The sequence below is a fragment of the Pezoporus flaviventris genome, unplaced genomic scaffold (genome assembly GCF_033815535.1).
Source record: "Pezoporus flaviventris isolate CSIRO_AGI_PZ_B2104156 unplaced genomic scaffold, CSIRO_AGI_Pfla_v1 ptg000057l, whole genome shotgun sequence".
NCBI classification, from domain to species: Eukaryota; Metazoa; Chordata; class Aves; order Psittaciformes; family Psittacidae; genus Pezoporus; species Pezoporus flaviventris.
This window is the reverse complement of record NW_026892605.1, coordinates 6,019,415-6,039,594: the sequence shown is the minus strand read 5'-3', so window position 1 is coordinate 6,039,594 and position 20,180 is coordinate 6,019,415. Positions and strand designations below refer to the sequence as shown.

The 20,180-nt window shown below is 35.2% G+C and overlaps 1 protein-coding gene across 9 annotated transcripts in view; it reads left to right on the top strand.

Moving 5' to 3' along the window:
• Window positions 1-18,560, top strand: part of NIPBL (NIPBL cohesin loading factor) — a 155,012-nt gene extending 136,452 nt beyond the window's left edge. For 8 of the 9 annotated variants that reach the window (XM_061469475.1, XM_061469478.1, XM_061469477.1 and 5 more), the window contains 17 exons: window positions 353-451; window positions 1,591-1,644; window positions 2,918-3,026; window positions 3,592-3,728; window positions 5,358-5,498; window positions 5,799-5,892; window positions 6,003-6,157; window positions 6,419-6,509; window positions 9,906-10,079; window positions 10,623-10,813; window positions 11,608-11,715; window positions 12,973-13,173; window positions 13,558-13,704; window positions 15,107-15,402; window positions 15,727-15,901; window positions 16,513-16,698; window positions 17,257-18,560. In XM_061469475.1, coding sequence (XP_061325459.1) covers window positions 353-451; window positions 1,591-1,644; window positions 2,918-3,026; window positions 3,592-3,728; window positions 5,358-5,498; window positions 5,799-5,892; window positions 6,003-6,157; window positions 6,419-6,509; window positions 9,906-10,079; window positions 10,623-10,813; window positions 11,608-11,715; window positions 12,973-13,173; window positions 13,558-13,704; window positions 15,107-15,402; window positions 15,727-15,901; window positions 16,513-16,698; window positions 17,257-17,622 — 2,724 coding nt within the window. In that variant the 3' untranslated portion in view covers window positions 17,623-18,560. Of the gene's footprint in view, window positions 1-352; window positions 452-1,590; window positions 1,645-2,917; window positions 3,027-3,591; window positions 3,729-5,357; window positions 5,499-5,798; window positions 5,893-6,002; window positions 6,158-6,418; window positions 6,510-9,905; window positions 10,080-10,622; window positions 10,814-11,607; window positions 11,716-12,972; window positions 13,174-13,557; window positions 13,705-15,106; window positions 15,403-15,726; window positions 15,902-16,512; window positions 16,740-17,256 lie in introns of all 9 variants that reach the window. The other variant, XM_061469474.1, reaches the window with a different exon arrangement.
• The last annotated feature ends 1,620 nt before the right edge of the window (window positions 18,561-20,180 follow it).

The window sequence follows — 20,180 nt, the reverse complement described above, 5'->3', positions numbered from 1 at the left end:
AACCCACTGTTGCTGCTAGTAATGCAGTACAAATCATAATCTTCTTATTATAATCAGCTTCTCAGGGTATTGTGTTGTCCTGCAGAATGCAGATTAATGCAGGAAGGTGGTAACTCTTTTCTGTAGCATCAAGTCCCAGTGATCATTTTATGGAAATTTGTTTAGAGGTCAGTATAACTCCTCTAACAGTAGGTGTGTGTCCGTTTCAGATAACATTTCCTACAACAGTCTCACTTAAGTTGAATAATTCCTTCTGAATGGCACACATCAAGTCTGTTATATGAATGTAGTAGAAATAATACCTGTCTGCCAAGATACATTTATTTATCCCCTTTTTTTTTTTCCCTTTCAGAAATTAGTAAATGAGACATTCCAGAAGCTCTGGTTTACTCCAACTCCACACCATGACAAAGAAGCAATGACAAGGAAAATACTAAACATCACGGATGTGGTATGTTAAACAAATTCTAGTTAAGTTCTATGCAAAATTTGGTTATCCTTTTAGTATATTTGATATATGGTCTGTAGTTTTTTTAGAATACAGTAATTTGATTGTCAGGTGGTTTTCTTTTTATATCTCCTGGTATTGAATATATGCCAAAATTATTTATCTGATGGAACAGGCTGTAGGAAGCATTAAATGCTCACTGAGCTGCTGGCAAGAATAACTGGAACAATACTATATTCAGATTGTATAATATACTTGTTCAGTTAAAGCACAGCAAATTTCTACTTTATTTAACATTTTCCAGGAATTGCTAGTAGCAGTATATAGTTAAGCCTAAGTAAGACATTGTCTCTTAAAAGAGAATTTTCTCCAGAAGCTAATAACTTTTTTTTTTTAAAGATTAATATGCTATTCTAATAAAAGCAGGGTTATGTTCTCAGTCAGAATAGACTAGTATCTGCATAATTGTATCTACTTTTTAGGAGCAGCAAATTAAATATCTCCAAAATAACAAAATCTGTTTCAAATGAAATGCTTTAATTCGCACCGAAAATGTGTTGTGTAAAAACCACTATGCTGAGATGTTTTAATATCCATTACACCGAGATGTAAATACTAAATGAAATTATTCACTTAATTACTTGCAGTTACAGGTTTAAAATTCATTGTGCTTTTCAGAAATGGTAGTCTAGCGTGCATTTTTCCAGACACTCTAGAGTACCTATGAGCTGTTCTTGAGATACGATACCAATGAAGGCTTGGTTTGTTTAAATAAAAATACACATGTACATGTATATACACAAGTGTTCATTTCTGATAAATCAAGATTGTATTTGTGCTTTAATCTGTGCAAAATGTTCTACAGAACCAAAATTTGGCTTACATTACAGTCAGCAGTCTCCAGTAGAATGTGTAGGCTTTATGTTGTATGGAGTATAAATTCTGGAGTCACTTAAATGGTGAGGACTCTTTTTCAAATATAGAAGTTTCTGATCTCCAGAGATAGAAAATCATTATACTGAATGCATAGGAAAATATTATCTATGCATGTTTAATGGTCTTCTCAGATGACATCTGTATTAAAGGAATTTTTCCTCCAATACCTTTTTTATTAACCAGTTTATTCTCTAAAATACTTCTAGGTGGCAGCTTGTAGAGATACAGGGTATGATTGGTTTGAACAGCTTCTTCAAAATGTAAGTAATGAATTTTGAATATACGGTATTATCATTGTTAGAATTTTAATGTTTATTTTGGTACTAAAATACTTAGAAGGCAGACTACAAGAGCAGTCCTTTACAGTAGTCAAATTTAAACCATGCCTTTTAAACATCTGACTTTTTTTTTCAGTCTTCATTGGTGCAGTTCTCTTTGTCTCTCTGACATGAGTTTCTGTCTTTCAATATCAAAAATGACTCACTACTTGGTTTGGGGAGGATTTTGTTTGTTTTTTATTTCAAAGTCACTTGAATCATCATAGAATGGTTGGGTTGGAAGCTTAGAGATCATATAGTTCCAACCCCACTGCCCTGCCCGGGGGCATCTACCACAGGGTACTAAAGCCCCGTCCAACGGCCCCGTACCACGGGGTACTAAAGCCCCGTCCAACCTGGCCTGGGACACTTCCATGAATGGGAATCCATCCACAACTTCTCTGGGCAGCTTCTCTGGGCTGCCTGTTGCCAGTCACCACCTTCACAGTTAAGAACTGATTATCTTGTCTATATCTCCCCTCTTTCACTTTAAAGCCATTGCTGCTTGTCGTGTCTGTACGGGCCCTAGTAAAAAGTCCCACTCCAGATTTCTTGTAGGCCCTGTTTAAGTATGCACTGGTTAATTTTCAAACTAAAAAACCTTGTTTGATCTTACTTTAGCCTGGAGTACCATAAAATAGGTAGACAAGTAAATCAGAGCCTCCTAATGCCTACACTGAAAAAAAAAGCTGTAGTATGATATCTCTATGTAGATATTAAAGGATCTCCGTGGACACAATTTCAGTACCCAGAGTCATATAGAAGAAGGCTAACTGATTAAAATGTTCATAAAACTCTGTTTTATCTTTGTTTTATGTTTTTGCTTGGTGTCAAAAACAACATTATTTTTTAATTTGTTCTTTTTTTTATCTAAGCTTTTTAAAAGCCTTTCTTACTGCTGGCAAGTATGACTACATTATTGTTTTCTGTATTATTTCATTAAACAAGAAGTTAACTTTCATCCCAGTGCAAGAATCAATAGAAGTTTTCTGGCTTTTTATTGCAATTAATTTTCTTTAGTTCTCTTGCATTTTAATTTGATTTTTTAATTCCCTTAGGTTTTTCATCACCATGTAACTTTCATGGAGAAGTTAAATAAATACTTTTGTAGTGTAAAATCCTTATGTATCTGTGGTAATTGTTATAAAACCAGCATGTATCCAATGTAAATAAATGCTACCTTTAAAACTAAATCACTTTGTTTCATCTCCTACAGCTGTTGAAGTCAGAAGAAGATGCCTCATACAAACCTGTGAAGAAAGCGTGTACTCAACTTGTTGACAATTTGGTTGAGCACATTCTCAAATATGAGGAATCTTTATCAGGTAATATTATTTACCACCCAATAGTTCAAATCCTTTGAATTTTATATGATAGTGTAAGAGTGGTTGCTCAAATTACTATCACAAAAAATTACTGTTACAGAATTCCTGTTACAAAACTGATGGTAATGATTTTTTACTTTAAAGTTCATCATGAACTTTTGAGCACTATGTAGTAGTAAAGCTTCTCTAATTTTCACTAGCTAACTACAAAAACAGAATAACTTCTTCAACCTATTAGATCACTAAAACCAAAGCAAAATATGTTCACTTTTATTTCCATTAGTATATTTCACAGTTGTAATAGGAACAATTGTGTAGACCAGTGTTCTGTGCACAGTAAATGGTTTAAAAACTAGTGAAGTCTTTGAAGAACTTTTGCTTTTTTCCTAACATATTTTGCAATCTCATATAAGTGTTAAAACATTTTGTTCTCTAATCTAATAGAAATATTCTGTATTGATCTTGAAAGAAATGTAATGAAAGAGATAATTCAAATTATGTTTAGGGTATATATTTTCCATTGGTAAAATATAATATCTTTTTTATATTTTCTAATCTTCTGCAGATTCTGACAACAAAGGTGTGAATTCTGGTCGCTTGGTTGCTTGCATAACCACTTTGTTCTTATTTAGCAAAATCAGGCCCCAGCTAATGGTCAAACATGCCATGACCATGCAGCCGTACCTGACCACTAAATGTAGCGTAAGTAGAGAAAATCAGTCTTTTTTTTTCCCCAGATAATTAAGCATGGCTGTCTTGTATACTTCATGCAATTGAAGGTAGGAAAAGAAAAATTAAAATTGTGTTTTTATCTTATGGGCACCTTAGCTTCAGAAGATACTAGGTAATTTTGATTATCTCTGTAGCTTCTAAGCTGTTTCTCAACCTCTACCTCCAGATTTTACAGCCAAGTGAAACTGAAACCTGTGCTGACTCTTTCCCTTGAGGACTTAAGACCCAGATTTTCACCTGTTATGAAATAATTTCTTTAAATTGTTTTGGTTTCTAGTCACAGTCTTAGAAATAATTAATATTTAACATACAAATGTTAAGACTTAAGACTAAAGGTACAGTTCCATAAGATAGAGTGATCTAACATAGAGCAAATATATCGGAAGGAAAATGTCCTGCTCTGTCCTCTTCCGTACTTCCTATCTCACTTCTCTAGCTCTAATGGTTTTGTATTCGCCTGTAAAACAGTTTAGTTCACAAAAATGATAGAGAGATAAAATGTTGAACCCTGTCCCCTGCAGTAAAATGGCCTCTGAAACACTGCAGCAGTTTCTGCCTTACTGATTAGCATAGTTGGCTCAGTGAAAGTTCTGATGAACCTCTCATCTAGCAGAAGGAGCAGGGCAGAATCATGCAGCCCAGGGCAGGCTCGAGAATAATTGTTATCTGCTTAGATTGTAGGTACTGCCTGCCGTTTTCCACATTCATCCCTGGAGCTTTCTCTAGGCATATTTACTACAGACTTCTAGAGCTAATTTTGATCAAATAGTGTAGGAAAGGGTGTCTGATGATTTTCTTGCTGCCACCCATTTAGGGGTTTACAGTGGTTTTGTACTTGTACAGGTTGAGATCAATTGTAGAATTGCCACTGTCCCCTTGAATATGTTGAATAGCTTGATAGTAGAATTTGGGAATCACCCTATCCTGATCAGTGGGCTAGATTTTTAAGAAATGTCAGTTTCTGGCAGGATGTGCCTTTAAGAAGCAAATATTTTTCCATAGATTCCTCACTTACAATACATACAGAGTCATGATAATGCAAACTGGTAATTTTAATTGTATTTCCTACATCTGTGCGCGTTATTATCTATTTTGCTTAAGGCACACTGAGTCATAACACAGCTTCATTTTATTGCTGACACACGCTTCCATGTGTTGTATGTAATGTGCATGTGTAAGGAAAAGGATTTATTTTAGGACTTAAAAAGAATCAGGACCAAAAGTTTTCAGTTCTGTCACAGCATTAATGAGAGATGAAGTTCTGTTCGTACTTTTTTTTTCCCAAAAGTTCTGCAGAAAACAGAACTAGCTTTCATAATAATATGGAATTTCATAGAATCATAGAATAGTTAGGGTTGGAAAGGACCTTAAGATCATCTAGTTCCAACCCCCCTGCCATGTGCAGGGACACCTCACACTAAACCATATCACCCAATAGCATTAATTAATAGCAGATGTAAACTATATAAGTATTGTTTTAGTTCTTTATTAAATATCTTACGTGAGTTGGGAGTTTTTAAGTATCAGTGCATAATAGCAATACTTAGCTTAAGGTAAAATTACCAGAAATGTTGAACACTATGAATACTGTTGTTTCAGACCCAGAATGATTTCATGGTGATCTGCAATGTTGCAAAGATCTTAGAGCTTGTAGTGCCGCTAATGGAGCACCCAAGTGAGACCTTTCTTGCCACTATTGAGGAAGACCTTATGAAACTCATCATCAAATACGGCATGACAGTAAGCTTTTAATTGCTACTATTCCATAGATTCCATTTCATGTTGTAAATTATGTGCTTTTCATTTTTAAAAAGCCTGTCTTCATTGTGAAGATTAGGTTTGAGCCGTGAAATATTAGTGTACTTGATTTACTGGAGTTTGTATGCATTGCTATATTTTGATGAGTTTGAGCAGGTTTTTGAAGCAGTCTAGGTCTAGGAGATGGACATTACATCTATTGGATCATTGGGTTTAGTTCAGCATAGCTTTTTCCTACATAACTTCACAAAAATCTTTTCATGTATTCTTTCTTGCTTCTAGGTTGTTCAACATTGTGTGAGCTGTCTTGGGGCTGTTGTGAACAAGGTCACCCAAAACTATAAATTTGTATGGGCCTGTTTTAATAGATACTATGGTAAGTAAAATCACAGCACGTAATTCTCACTTTTCAGTTTTGGCTGAAAGTCTTACTATAGTGATACACTGTGACTAAGCACTGTGATCAAAACTTCTGTCTTACTGTAGGTGCACTTTCGAAATTAAAAAGTCAACACCAAGAAGACCCAAACAGTACAATACTTACTGCTAATAAACCAGCACTCCTTAGATCACTTTTCACCGTTGGTGCTCTGTGTCGGCATTTTGATTTTGATCATGAAGATTTTAAGGGCAACAGTAAGGTAAAATAACTTGTATTTACTTTCCATGTCTTAGATATATTGAGTGTTCCACTTCAATGTGAAAGCACATTATATCTAATGATTTTAATTTTTCATAATGGATACAATACAGCTTTTTGATTTTTAACTACATGGTTTTGCAAAGGCCATGCACTAAGATGGTGTTTTCTGCTTTTTTTTTTGATACTCGTGTTTTTATAAGAGATTTAAAAAATCTGTTTTATCTTCAAATAGCTCTTATTTTTGTTTTATTTTCTGCAGGTTAACATTAAGGATAAAGTACTGGAACTGCTGATGTATTTTACAAAGCATTCAGATGAAGAAGTACAGACAAAAGCTATTATTGGCCTTGGTAAGAAATATTACAGTTTTGATTATTCTGGTTTAATAAAAATCCATGTGTATCAGTAGGAACTCATGAATTTGTGTAGTGGCAAGGGAGTTTGTTTAAAGTCTAAGTTCGCTGCATATTTTATTTGAGAACCACCTATAGAAAAGTTGTCAAAGAGTTGCCAGTTGCATACTTCTGCAAGTTATTTTTTCTCCATATGCAAATACATTGTAACTTAATCTTCTTTTTCAGTCCATAAGGTATGGTTAGAGAAGACTTAGAAAATTTGCTGGAAAAACTGAATATTTTAAGTGCAGGAGCAGATATCCTGCAGGAGTCAAGGGAACTCTGGTAGTTTATACCAACTGGCTGTGCTCTGTGAGACTCGATGAGGCATTGACTGGTTGTCATAGTGTAGGTATTACAGTTTGTTTCAGCATTTTAACTCCATTTAACTTTTTAAATAGATTCTTTATCTGAAGGCATTAGTATAGTATTTCAGTGACTCGCTGTAGTACATTAACTGCCATTCATACAATAATTTGAGGTGGAAAGGACCTTAAAGATCATCCAGTTCCAGTGCCAGTACCACAGGCGGGCACACCTTCCACTAGACCAGGTTGCTCAAAGCTCCATACGACTTGGCCTTGAACACTACCAGGGATGGGGCATCCACAAGTTCTCTGGGTAGCCTGTGCCAGTGCCTTACCACCCTCACAGTGAAGAACTTCTTCCTAATATCTAGTGTAAATCTACCTTCTGTCAGTTTTTTCCACCCTTGTCCTGTCCATACAAGCCCTTGTAAAAAGTCTTTCTCCAGATTTCTTGTAGGCCCCTGTTAGGTACTGGAAGGCTCCTCTAAGGTCTCCCCAGAGTCTTCTTTTCTCCAGGCTGAACAACCCCAGCTCTCTCAGACTGTCTTTATAGGAGAGGTGCTCCAGCCATTTGAGCATCTTCATGGCCTCCTCCAGACTCGCTCCAACAGGTCCATATCCCTCTTGGGTTGGGGGCCCAAGAGCTGGATGCAGTACTGCAGGTAGGACCTCACAAGAGTGGAGTAGAGGAGAATCGCCTTCTTTGACCATTGAGTGTTTTGTATCATATTCATTTTCTCATAAGGACAAAAACTGTACATGTGAGAGAATCTTGTTTGGGCATATAGGCCTTGGATTCTGGAAGAGTTTAGTTCGTGGTTATGGCTTAGTCCAAAGAAAGTTGTGCTCTAGGCATGTGAGTTTGGATTTTCTGGTTTAACTGGACAAGAATTTGCTGCTTTGTGTTGCTGTTTAGGAGGCCACTTCAGTTCAGACAGGAGGGTTCAAAGGATAAGGACCAAGGCTGAATATTGATTTCATATTCTGTGGTAAACCATTTTAGACAGTTGAGTGGGATTAATGTCTTTAGAGTTGTCTCTGTTGCAGGAGTAATGCTACGGTTTTCTGGACTAGTTGGAGTTTTTTCTAGGCATTACATCAAGGTGCACAACAACTTACTGTAGTCCAGTCCAATTTAATTATCCACTGCAGAATATTGCACATGGGATGGACCATATGACAGGATTGCTTTGCTCATGGGTGTGAGAATGTTGCACTCACTAAAAATGTTTCCAAATTATATACTGAACTTCGATCAGTTTGGGCAAAGGGGGAAAATGAGGGTGGATGTCAGTAGTTATCATAAGATCTTTTTTTTCTCTGCCTGTAAGCATAATCAGTCTTTATTTTAATTAAACCTTGGAAAACTGTTTCCAGTGATATATTGATCTCATCTACATACTGTTTTCATCTGGAGGGCAGCTATGGCATGTATGGAGATGTGGTAGACAGAGCAAAGTTCCACCTTTCAGGCTGATAATTGAGCAAAGTTGTCAAAGCCATTCAATGTGTGCAGCAATAAGGTGGAAAGGACTAACTAATTCAACATTTATACATAGGAAAGGCATCATGTGAAGGGTGTGTGCTTTCCTATTAGCAATTATTAGTGTGTCATTTCAGTAAGGACATTCAATGGTTTCAGCCTTTGCTTTGGGATGTGTCATTGGCCGTTGCTGGATTAAGCTTAGACATAAATTAAGGGTTATGGTTAAGCTTCTCCTGCAGCTGTGTACTTGCAAAGCAGGTTGAGAATATAACATTTTTTAGTAAATTTAGCTATACCTGTAAATATCTAACAAACATGCTTTTCATTTTTAAAATATACCTTAAGAAATGGGTTGGACTTACTCAGAGGTGGTCAAGTCATAAACAACAACATACATCTGTGTAGAGCTCACAGTTATGCCACATACTTCAAAGACAGTCATCATTCCTTTTTCTCCTCTTTCCTGTCCACCTCACCTGCTTCTTTCTGCTTCTTGTTTTGAGACTGAGATCTTAAACACATTGAGATCTTACCCTGGCCTTCACCTGCACTCTTTTCCGTGTGTATGGAACCAGTTTTAAAAACTTAGCTCAGTCTTCCCTTTGTTTCAGCTATTTTTATCCATTGCTTTTGCATAATTGATTTGCTTTCATTTTTCCTCCCATTGTTTTTTTATGTTCATATGTTTTCTTAGTGTCCATTCAGAATCTTAGTTTCCTGTGTCATAAAAAATACATGTAATGTTTGCTTTTCTTTAACAATCTTAATAATAATAAAGGAAAGTAGTTAAATATAATTCAAATTGGGGTGGTATGTTGCCATTACTGTTTCATGATACTCTTAAAGAGTTTGTCAGCAGCACTTTGGAATCTAAAATGCTATATACTGACATTAATTTAGAAAAGTTTTATCAAATACAGAGTCAGAGAAACCAGTTCCTTGACAAGGGTAAGGCTCCAGCTAAAAATAGTTCTACAGTTCTTCCAATAGATGTAGTCTTGCGAACACTTCAGATAATTTTCAAGAAAAGACCATTATAGTAGTTATGTGAATATTGACAGCAAGATATAAAAATTTTTAATGTGTTCACTATTGTGTTTTTTTCTTTCAATACTTTAAGTACTTGTGATATTTATCAATTTTTCCACATTTGTTCTGCCTCTATATGAATAAATCTTCACAGTTTCCACAGAATGTTTTTCTCCAAATGTATTAGAAAAACAACAGGTAATTTTTCGCAGTGTCCCTCCCATGTGCTTGTGAGAGCTCATGGTCATTCAGATGCAAGCAACTACACTGGACATGCTTTCAGACCATAACTTAGTGCAGCTGCTGTATCAAACAGTCATGGATAATAGAACTGTCATGGCTAACAGAACTCTTAAAATCTATGAATGTTGTCCATATAGAAAAGCAGTACTGTTTGATCTAGAAGAAGCTATGCTGTTGGGAGGACATGAATTCCATACCTCTGTTTTGAAGAAAGACTGAAAAAGCAGAAATAATATTTTTAGAAGATAATAATATGGAGTATTTCCTCTTTTTTCCCATCCTTAGGATTTGCATTTATACAACACCCAAGTTTAATGTTTGAACAGGAAGTGAAGACTCTGTACAACAGTATTCTTTCAGATAAGAACTGTTCAGTAAACTTAAAAATCCAGGTGTTAAAAAACCTCCAGACCTACTTGCAAGAGGAGGATACACGTATGCAACAGGCAGACAGAGACTGTAAGTGTTGAGTTCTTCTGTGCTTATGAGACATACAAAACCTGTCTTTCTTCATACAGTTACTATATATGTGAACTGAGTCACTTTAAGATTGCTATCAGATGAGTAATTTTGTACCCAAAGTTTTATAAAATTCTTTTCAAAAATTCATTATGTGCATAGGTATGCACATATTATAGGTATATTATTTACTTTCAAGTTGTATAAATCCTGAAAGCAATCCAGAGTGCATAATTGCTGTAATGATCATAGTAATACTTCTAATCAGTTTCCTGTAAGGTTAATTTGCAGATAAAAAATAATAAATAAAAGAATTTTTTTAAATTAGAAACCTTTATTAAGGAACAAGATTTAGTTAAAGTCATATCTCTCTAGTTTTTTATGTATATTTAGCATCAGACTGTTCTGTGTTTCATGAGATAAGAAAGCCATTTAAGACTGCTGAAATGTCTATGTATTACAAAGCTTAAATATCAGCATGAATCAAGTAATGGAAAAGTAAATAATTATACTGTAGTGAGTATGCTTTTGTCCTTTTTACAGGGAAAAAAGTAGCAAAACAGGAAGACCTGAAAGAAATGGGTGATATTTCCTCAGGGATGAGTAGTTCCATCATGCAGCTATATCTCAAACAGGTCCTTGAGGCTTTCTTTCATACTCAGTCTAGCGTACGTCACTTCGCCCTAAATGTCATTGCACTGACGTTAAACCAGGGTCTCATCCATCCTGTTCAGGTATGGCAGGCTTTTATGATGGAAGGTTTGGTTATCCAAGTTTTCCGAGGGTTTCACGTTTGCTACATGAAGTTCCAGTTTTTCTTTTCCACCTATGTTACAGTAATTTCTTATTGTAGCAAGAGGGCTTTACAGATAGCAGATTTTTGTGTTTTGTATTGTTGAGCCAACAAGTGAGATTCCAAATGCTGTATTTTCTGGTTTTGAATCAAGATGTAAAAGCCCAGCCAGTGCCTAAAGAGCACTTACAAATGTATGTTGGAGCATGTTTCTGTTACGAGTTTCTGATACATGCCAGGTTGTTTTCTTAATTTGATTCTTTATCCTGGAATATGTGTCGCCGTGCCTCCACCTCAGTCCTCTTGTTCAGACACTATGAAATTCCACAGTCAATGTCAGAACTTCAGTCATCATCTCCATTATTCTTTACTTACGTAGTGGTTTTGTAACTATTTTTTATACTGCATCCATGTTCAGTGTATGTTCAGTCAGAAGTGGTGGTTTGGGTTTTTTAAATGGCAATTTTTGTACTCAAAATTTACTTTAGATTTTGTGAGCAAGGGAAATATTACCTGAAACTTCTCACAACTTCTGTAATTTTTAACACTGGTCTCTCTTGTATTTTGTATTATTTGCTTGCAAAAAGTAGTCAGGTGATAAGTTGCATAGAGCTTCCTATTCTAGTTTCTGCAGTAGTCAGAATATAACAAGAACAGTAGTGTAGTAGAAGAACAAAGACTGAGAAAGAGGAGGTACAGTGACTCTGAATAATTGTTTTGTTTGTTTTTTCCAAGTGTGTGCCATACTTAATTGCTATGGGCACAGATCCAGAGCCCTCTATGCGAAATAAAGCTGACCAGCAGCTGGTGGAAATAGACAAAAAATATGCTGGGTTTATTCATGTAAGTAATTCTAATTCAACATCTTGCAAAATACTGGTACGTTCTCTAGTAGTTTAGCACCTGAATATGCCTCAGGTGCAGAATAAAGAGTATAAACAATAAACAGTAACATAAGCAGTTGTAAAGATGAGCTCAACTCTTTTCTCAGTTTGGAGATTTTTCTTCTTAGAAATAGAAAGCATATAATAATTTGAAATGTATCTTCCAGTACAAAATTTCCTTTGATTTATAATTCACAGTAATATTTTCCTCACTGAATAGTATTTAAGAGTGTTTATTTGATAAGATTTGAGGACAGCTGTTTCATAATGTTTAGCAATGATTTTGCTGTATCAATGGATTAGATACGAGAATGCCTTGTAAAAGTAGAAGCCCTACCTTGATAGAAGGTATCAAGGCTTTATAAACTGTAATCTAAGCAGGAGCATAGGAAGCTTTTAAGATCTGAAGGATCTTACTGAAAGGAAAATCTGACAGCTACAGTGAGGGCTTGTGGAGCTGTGGCATAGTGCAAATAATTCTTCTTAAGATCTGAAATAGAGCCGCATCAGCACCCTCTCCTTATTTCAGAAGGCCCCAGACAAGGTTCAGTGTGTGTACTGCATTGTGGGACTTCTCACATCTTATATCGGAGCAATTAGAGCATTTCACTGTTTATGGCATTCAGATTCCTAATCTACTAGGCAAAAGGCTAGCAGATGAAATTTGCTATATTGGCAATGACCATGTTTGATGGAGAAATTTGCTGAACAGCAGCATAGATGGTATGAGGAGAGTTGGATATGCAGCCTAACTAGAGATTCAGTTTGTTCTGAAACTAGAGCAAGAATTGTGAAGTAAGTAAGATCTGCTGAAAATTACAGCAAAAAGTCCTTCATTTTCTGTTTTTTAGTCCTATTGTACTAAGATGAAATCAGTTGTTGGTTTCACTGTAAGTGACATCAGGCATACACATACGGTAAAATATTCTGTTCATGTATGAAAACATTTCCATGTTCTTGAAAATTGGGATACCTGGCTGTAGCGGGTAAACAGATTAGCTGCATGTTTCTAACAGAATTCACAGAAAAAGCAGTTCACAGGATATTCTGATTGCTGCCACAAGTTCAGTTTTAGTCTATTTGCCAACTCAAAAGGCAGTATTGCTTCAGTGCATGTTTGAAAATTAAATTTCAGGTGAGCATCTACTTTAAAAGAGTAAGTTTTACTACTTTGAAAGCAACAATTTAAATAAAAATAAATACATTGCCATTTCAGATGAAAGCAGTAGCTGGTATGAAGATGTCTTACCAGGTACAACAGGCAATTAATACCTGCCCAAAAGATCCTGTAAGAGGTTTTAGACATGATGAATCATCCAGTGCATTGTGTTCACACCTATACTCCATGATCCGAGGGAACCGTCAACACAGACGAGCGTTTCTGATTTCTTTACTCAACCTCTTTGATGATACAGCAGTAAGCATTGCATTTCCTTCACTTAAAAGAGAAATACAAGCTTAAATTCTCCTTTTACAATGTATTTTTATGGTGTAGTTATACATAACTTTATCTCCCTAATATATTTTATTTTGCTTTATAACTTAAGGCATTTACCTATCTGATGTTGCCTATCTAGAATGCATTTGTTGCTTTAGCATTATTCTGTACCTTTCCGTATCCAGTTACATCTTCAGATATGACTAAATTCTGCATATATACATGTTGGTTAGAGGTGGGTTTGGGACAGTACATAGAATAAAATTTGTGATCATGTTTCTAGATTGTTAGGAACAAAGGATAAATGTATAAATGTGAAATATTGTATGTTTGATTTTATGTACCTTTTTTTTTAACTTGCAGAAAACAGAGGTGAATATGCTCTTGTACATAGCAGACAATCTAGCCTGTTTCCCTTATCAAACACAGGAAGAGCCACTGTTTATAATGCATCATATAGACATTACACTGTCAGTTTCTGGTAGCAACTTACTACAGTCATTTAAAGAGGTATGCGCATTTATTTATATTTTAGTATATTTATTATGGTGGCAACATAAGCTGCTCTGTAATTTGGTTAATCTTTCAGTGCATACAGTACCATTATTATTATATTGACCAGTAGCATTACTTTGTAACCAGAACTAAAGAACAAGCAACCCTTTCTGTTCTGTACTCCATCTGGTAGACACTAGTTGAAAACTTTCCATGCATTGCTGCTTACATTATTAAAAAATAATGATGAATTTTTCTGTCATTCCCTAGTATGGCTCAATAGTAATTAATTGCATGCATCTGGAAGCACATGAGCCCAGAATCATTAGGAAATACTAGTTTATTATGGTTGTTTGTATAATTTTAATAATAAAATCCAGCTTGCTGTTTATTTTGTTGTCAAGTAGCTGATGGCACTTGCATGTGTGTCATCTCAGAGACTTTAAATAAATTGTTTATTACAGGAAAAGAACTTACAGTCTGTCTTTTTTTAAAGTAGCACGTAAGAACCTGAATTATGGTATAGTATCAGTTGCTATAGGAGTACACAGCCCTGTAAAAAATTGCCTTTGCAACTTGAAGACTTCAGTGTCTTCATTTCCTGGAAAACTTTAACAGCAGAAGGTGCAAACTGTCAGGAAGTAAACCCATTTCTAGAATGTCCAGCCTGACTAGAAAGTACAAGTCGGAGCTCATGCCTGAAAATTACACTGCTTTGATTTGTCACCATACCAAAGTCAATTTCTAATCTGCTAGAAAGAGGAAGTACTGGGGACCAGTGGGTAGCACTCAGCACAGAAAGGATGAGATCCTGCTTAGGACATGTTAAGATCTGTGTTATGAAAAATCGTACTAGGTGCAGTAATAATGTATGTGTGAATTTCTGTAGCTTTGAAAAATAGTAGAACTGATGATTATTAGTAATGTGTATGATCACTTGAGGTTTCTCTGATCAGCAGAGTAATTACTGTCATAGAATTTTAAGAAACAAGGATTAAAAGCATCTTGGACTAATTGTACCAAAGTACATATGAAAATCTATGTGACACACAAATGATGTCTCGGTGAAAGAAAAATGGAGTTTTATTCCTGATTTATTGTATTTGGCTTTCTACTGCATTTTATCGTAACTGCTTATGAACTCGAGCAGTCTTCTAAGCATAACATGCCAGTGGGGTACTTGTTGCTTCAGTTCCTCTGTACCCACCTTACAAAACGTGTGAACGTTGGATCATTTATTCGTCATCTCTTTGCCATAAAGAATTTTAATGTTTAATATCAAGTTATAAATTAATAACATTGTTCAGGGAATTCTTGCAAATTTAAGGCAGTAGTAACTTAGGAAACATTTTTTAGAAACATACGTGATGCTACTTAACTCTAATTTTGGAATATGTGCTAACATCTCTATTTGCAGTCTATGGTGAAAGACAAAAAAAAGGAAAGAAAACCTTCATCAGATGAGGAGACTGAGAGTGACAGTAACAGTGGTAGTGAGAGCGAAAGTGAAGAGGAAGCTTCTAAGCCTCGGAGGCTACGGAAACGAGCAGACTCTGATTCAGATTCTGATGAAGAAAATGATATAAATGCTGTGATGAAATGTTTACCAGAAAATTCAGCTCCTTTAATTGAATTTGCAAATGTCTCCCAAGGCATATTATTACTTCTGATGCTGAAACAGCATTTAAAGAACCTCTGTGGATTCTCTGATAGGTAAGAATATTTAGATCATAGGCCATCTTGTTATTTAGTAAGTTCTTTGTAAGGATCAAGTTTGGAATACTTTTTTTTAGAAGAAGTTGATTGTAACTAATTGTTTAAGCCATAGATTTGTGTAAGAGAAGAAACATAAATGTGATAAGTTGAATGTAGTGAAAGGCTGGCCTAGAAAAAGCAATTACTTCATTTCTTACCAGGTTGTCTGTTGCGTATGGAATGATTAAAACATAACTACTTACAGTGAACATTTTAAAAGATTTCCTTGAAATTACTTTGGTCTTTTCTTAAAAGTTCTTTGCTTTTATTTTCTTTAAACAGTAAAATTCAGAAATACTCTCCATCTGAATCTGCAAAAGTTTATGATAAAGCGATAAACAGGAAGACAGGAGTGCATTTTCATCCAAAACAAACTCTGGATTTTCTGCGGAGTGATATGGCTAATTCCAAGATAACTGAAGAAGTGAAGAGGAGTATAGTAAAACAGTACTTAGATGTAAGTAAAGCTTCTTTGCAGAAAACCTGAAATTTATACTGTATTATGTAGCACACAGTATAAATTTGAATGTAGGCGATGGTGTATTTGATGAACATTTCAAAATGTTAAGGTCCTGGTAATCTCACATGATACATTTAAGTCACCACTTCCTTTCAGGATGTTTAGCAGGACTATCTTTCAAAGACACATAGTCATTTTAAACATGGTGAAAATCAATTTCAGCTAAAGGTTATTCATCTTTATGGAGTATTTTCTAATTTCTAGTATTCATCTTGTATAACCCATACAACTTGTTCACTATATCCCAGACTGTTGCCATCACAGGAATAGAAACTAGATCTGTTGTATTTACTTACTTTCCATCTTCCTATCTTTAAATATAAGTTAGAGAAAACTTGCTATTTTGCAAACACAGAAGGAAAGCTTTTACATAAAAAAAGAGATTTTTACATAAAAAGTTCGTAGAACAAAACATAGGCTGTTTAAAGTCGTCTGCCATTTGTTTCACCCCATTTCTTTACCTTGCCATTTGTTTCTTTGTTTAATCTAATGTGATATGCATATGTATTTTTAATGTTTCAATGTGGAATAATATGGGTTTTTAATAGTTCAAGCTCCTTATGGAACATCTGGATCCTGATGAAGAGGAAGAAGATGGAGAGGTGTCAGCTAGCACAAATGCTCGGAACAAAGCAATTACCTCGCTGCTTGGAGGAGGCAGCCCTAAAAACAATGCAGCTGAGACAGAGGACGATGAAAGTGATGGGGAGGATAGAGGAGGAGGCACTTCAGGGGTGAGGCGGAGGAGGAGTCAACGTATTTCGCAGCGTATTACGTAAAATGATTTTTATGTGCTTATAAATGTCAGTCTATTATATTAAATGTACACCAAGTAATGTAATCCACATGAAAGAAAGCATTTTGTAGATAGAGATTCTCTACTTAACCGTTTATACGACTTTTGTAGAAAGTTTAACAGAAAAGACAATAAAAAAAAAACTAGAAAATGAGATTTATCCCGTATAAAAAGTTATTAATTTTCCTTTGGAATGTACTGTGTGTTATCCTTTTTATTGTTGCCAAGTTTTTATGTAGCTTTATGATTCATGTGTATATATAATTTTATATATCAATAAGAGATAAAGACACGGGTACAAATTAAGAGTATGTGGTTTTACAAGGATATGTTAACCCCTTGGCGCTGGCGGTCGCGGTGCGTCTCATTGCCGGCAATGGAATGTGTGCCGGGAAATCCCAACTCCCGGCGTCAAGGGATTAAAAGCAATAAAAGCAATAATTTCACTAAAGTTCTTTTGTGTAACACTTGGTCTTTTTTCCCCCCAATGTTTTAGTCATTGAGAAGGTCAAAACGAAATTCAGACTCTACGGAGTTGGCAGCACAGATGAATGAAAGTGTTGATGTCATGGATGTCATCGCTATTTGCTGTCCAAAGTACAAAGACCGACCACAAATTGCAAGAGTAGTACAGAAAACCAGCAATGGCTTCAGTGTTCAGTGGATGGCAGGCTCCTACAGTGGCTCCTGGACTGAGGCTAAGCGCCGTGATGGCCGCAAACTGGTGCCTTGGGTAGACACTATTAAAGAGTCAGACATTATTTACAAAAAAATTGCTCTAACGAGTGCTAATAAGCTGACTAATAAAGTTGTGCAGACTTTACGATCGCTGTATGCCGCCAAGGATGGAACTTCCAGCTAATGAATTTGTACATGCAGCCAAATTTACAGGAATTGAAATAACAGACAAACTTGAAATATCAACTTTCTGGCAAAAAAAAAAAAAAAATCAGTTGAATGAAGAGTAAGAATGGAACCTGGGACGCGGGAAAAGAGAAGGAAATGTTTGGTAAACATTTTTGTGGGAGCTTTCTTCGCTGTTGTGCAGCAGAAACTTCTCAGTTCATTTTTACTCCCACTGTATTATAGTTTAACAAAAAGAATTGTTTATATCTTGAAAAAAACCTTTCTGTTTAAAAAAATAAACAAGTGAATGTTGGAAATTAGTCTGTTAATGTTCTTAATAAAGTGTTCTTGGAGTTTAACCTAGCAGCGGATGGCTTTCTTTAGCTTAGCCCAGTTTCCAGGGAAGCGTTGTTTTTCCAGGCTGTAAAATGGAAGAATCTCCTGGATATATAATTTATTCTGTTGAAGAAAAAAAAAAAAAAAAAAAGCATGCAGTATCTATGACCTATCTGCAGGAGGAGTTTTTGTAAATGTAGATTTTGATGTATTAGGTCACCCTGAAATAATACAAGAAAAGGGGTCCCCAGCAAATCTGGTGGAACGAATACTGCAATAAATTTTTTTACTTCTCTTTGTTACTTGTCTGTTTCCATTTGAATTTCTTATTGTAAAAATCTGTTTAAATCCATTTATATTATTTTGCAGTCTTTTTATGTAAAATTTACTATAGCTTTGGTTTTCAAAACAAGACATAAAATATTGTTTATACAGTTTGTATAGGCTGACTTCTGAATAATTGGTATCCTTTTATTTTTATCCCTTAAAGGGTGTAAACACAAGTTAACTCCAGGGTTTTATTGTATCCTGCAATATTTAGTATTAACTATATGATTTAGCACTGTGCCAAACACATTTTCAAGAGTACATTTTGATATAAAAAGAAACTATAGTTTATTCCTTGTATGCTTCAATTTCTTTCTAATGCTGTCCATATGGTAATTTATGATAGTTTAAATATGGGGAAAGCTGAATGACTATTCTGCTTGGACTGACTGGCCATGTATGCATTTCTCTGGGTTAATATAGAAAGGTTTGTGTCAAGAGGAGATAGTTGCTAGTATCTGAGGAGTGAATGGGTATGAGTCTGGGTAATTCCGCTACATTCCTTCACAAATTGATTTTTGAAAAAATGTTTGTATATTAGACTATTTTTTTTACTAATCGAAAGACATTTTCACATTTTGTAAATTGAAAAAATGCTATTCCAGAAGCATTTGCTTCAAATGCATTGACACAGCCTTTCATTAGCAATTTACCTTCTTGGAAAGTAGGAAAAACAGCATATTTAGAAACAGAAAAAATCTAAAATAGCTAAACTTTTTAAGGGACTATTAAATCCTGCTGTGTTTTCAAATGTATTTATCTAAAGCAGATGTTCCTCAATAAGTAAATCTTTCATTATGTTATGTTACTTTTAAAAATTTGATTTATGGTAGGAGGCTGTTTTTAGGGTTTCTTTGCAGAATTCTAAGATGTTATTTGATTTGTAAGGAATAGTAACAGTATTCCAAGGCATTCTCATGTACAAAAGAAAAATTATTAATAACTCCTCAGAATCCAGTTAGTAATTGTTCCTATGGGAAATGCCTTTTTGCTGTTTCACCACTGGAGTTTTTCTGAATAGAAATATTTTATCACCTTCTTGTTTTCAGTGTTAATGGTGTTTTCTTCACTGTACAAAAAGACATCTCTTGGGCTAGGATAGGTATTGTTAAAATAGGGAGAAGTAGGAAAAGCATAGTAACTCCTCTGCAGTTCTGGAAGCAGGGCATTTTTGTAGCAAACAATGAAATACTGTATTTCTCAGGGCTAGGAGCAGCTTTTATAGTGGGAAATTCGATCTGGGAGAATAGAGGGGTTGTATGACGTGTCATATGTTACTACTAGAAAGAGTTGAAAATACTTTACAATACTTTCCAGATGAAAAAAAGAATTTCACACAGATGCAGTCTCTCAAAGGAAGTTGTCCGTTAGCCATTTCTAATGCTATTTATATTAAAGCATCTTATTTTTAATAGGTAACACAAATATTTCCTTGTTCATAAACAAATTGTTTCCTGGTCATGTGGCTTTCCCAATAGCAAAGAATTTTTTTTTTTTTATTTCAATTTTCTTGGTATTTACTGGAATAAAATTATCAGAAAGAAATAATAGAAACCTGAAGTCTAAAGTTGTCTTAGTTGAGAGGGTTTTGACCGTTAATATGTTGTGTGATATGCCGAAGGGCATACATACTCCTTGATGGAATCTGTTGGATGTAATAAAGATAATACACACTTCCAAAGTTACAGATTATTGGATTATTGAAAAAGATTCTAACTAGTTTAGAGTTGGATTTTCCCCTTCTGTGCTACCCAGAGTAATATCCAGTTTGCCTGTCACAAACATTCGAATTACTTGCTGTGAAAGAAAAAGGTAGTAGTGTTCATTTTGGGGAAACGGCTTCCTGTTGGCCATATATAGCGTAGCATGATGATTTGAAGCAGAGAGCCTAAGGCTGCAGCTGTAATCAGA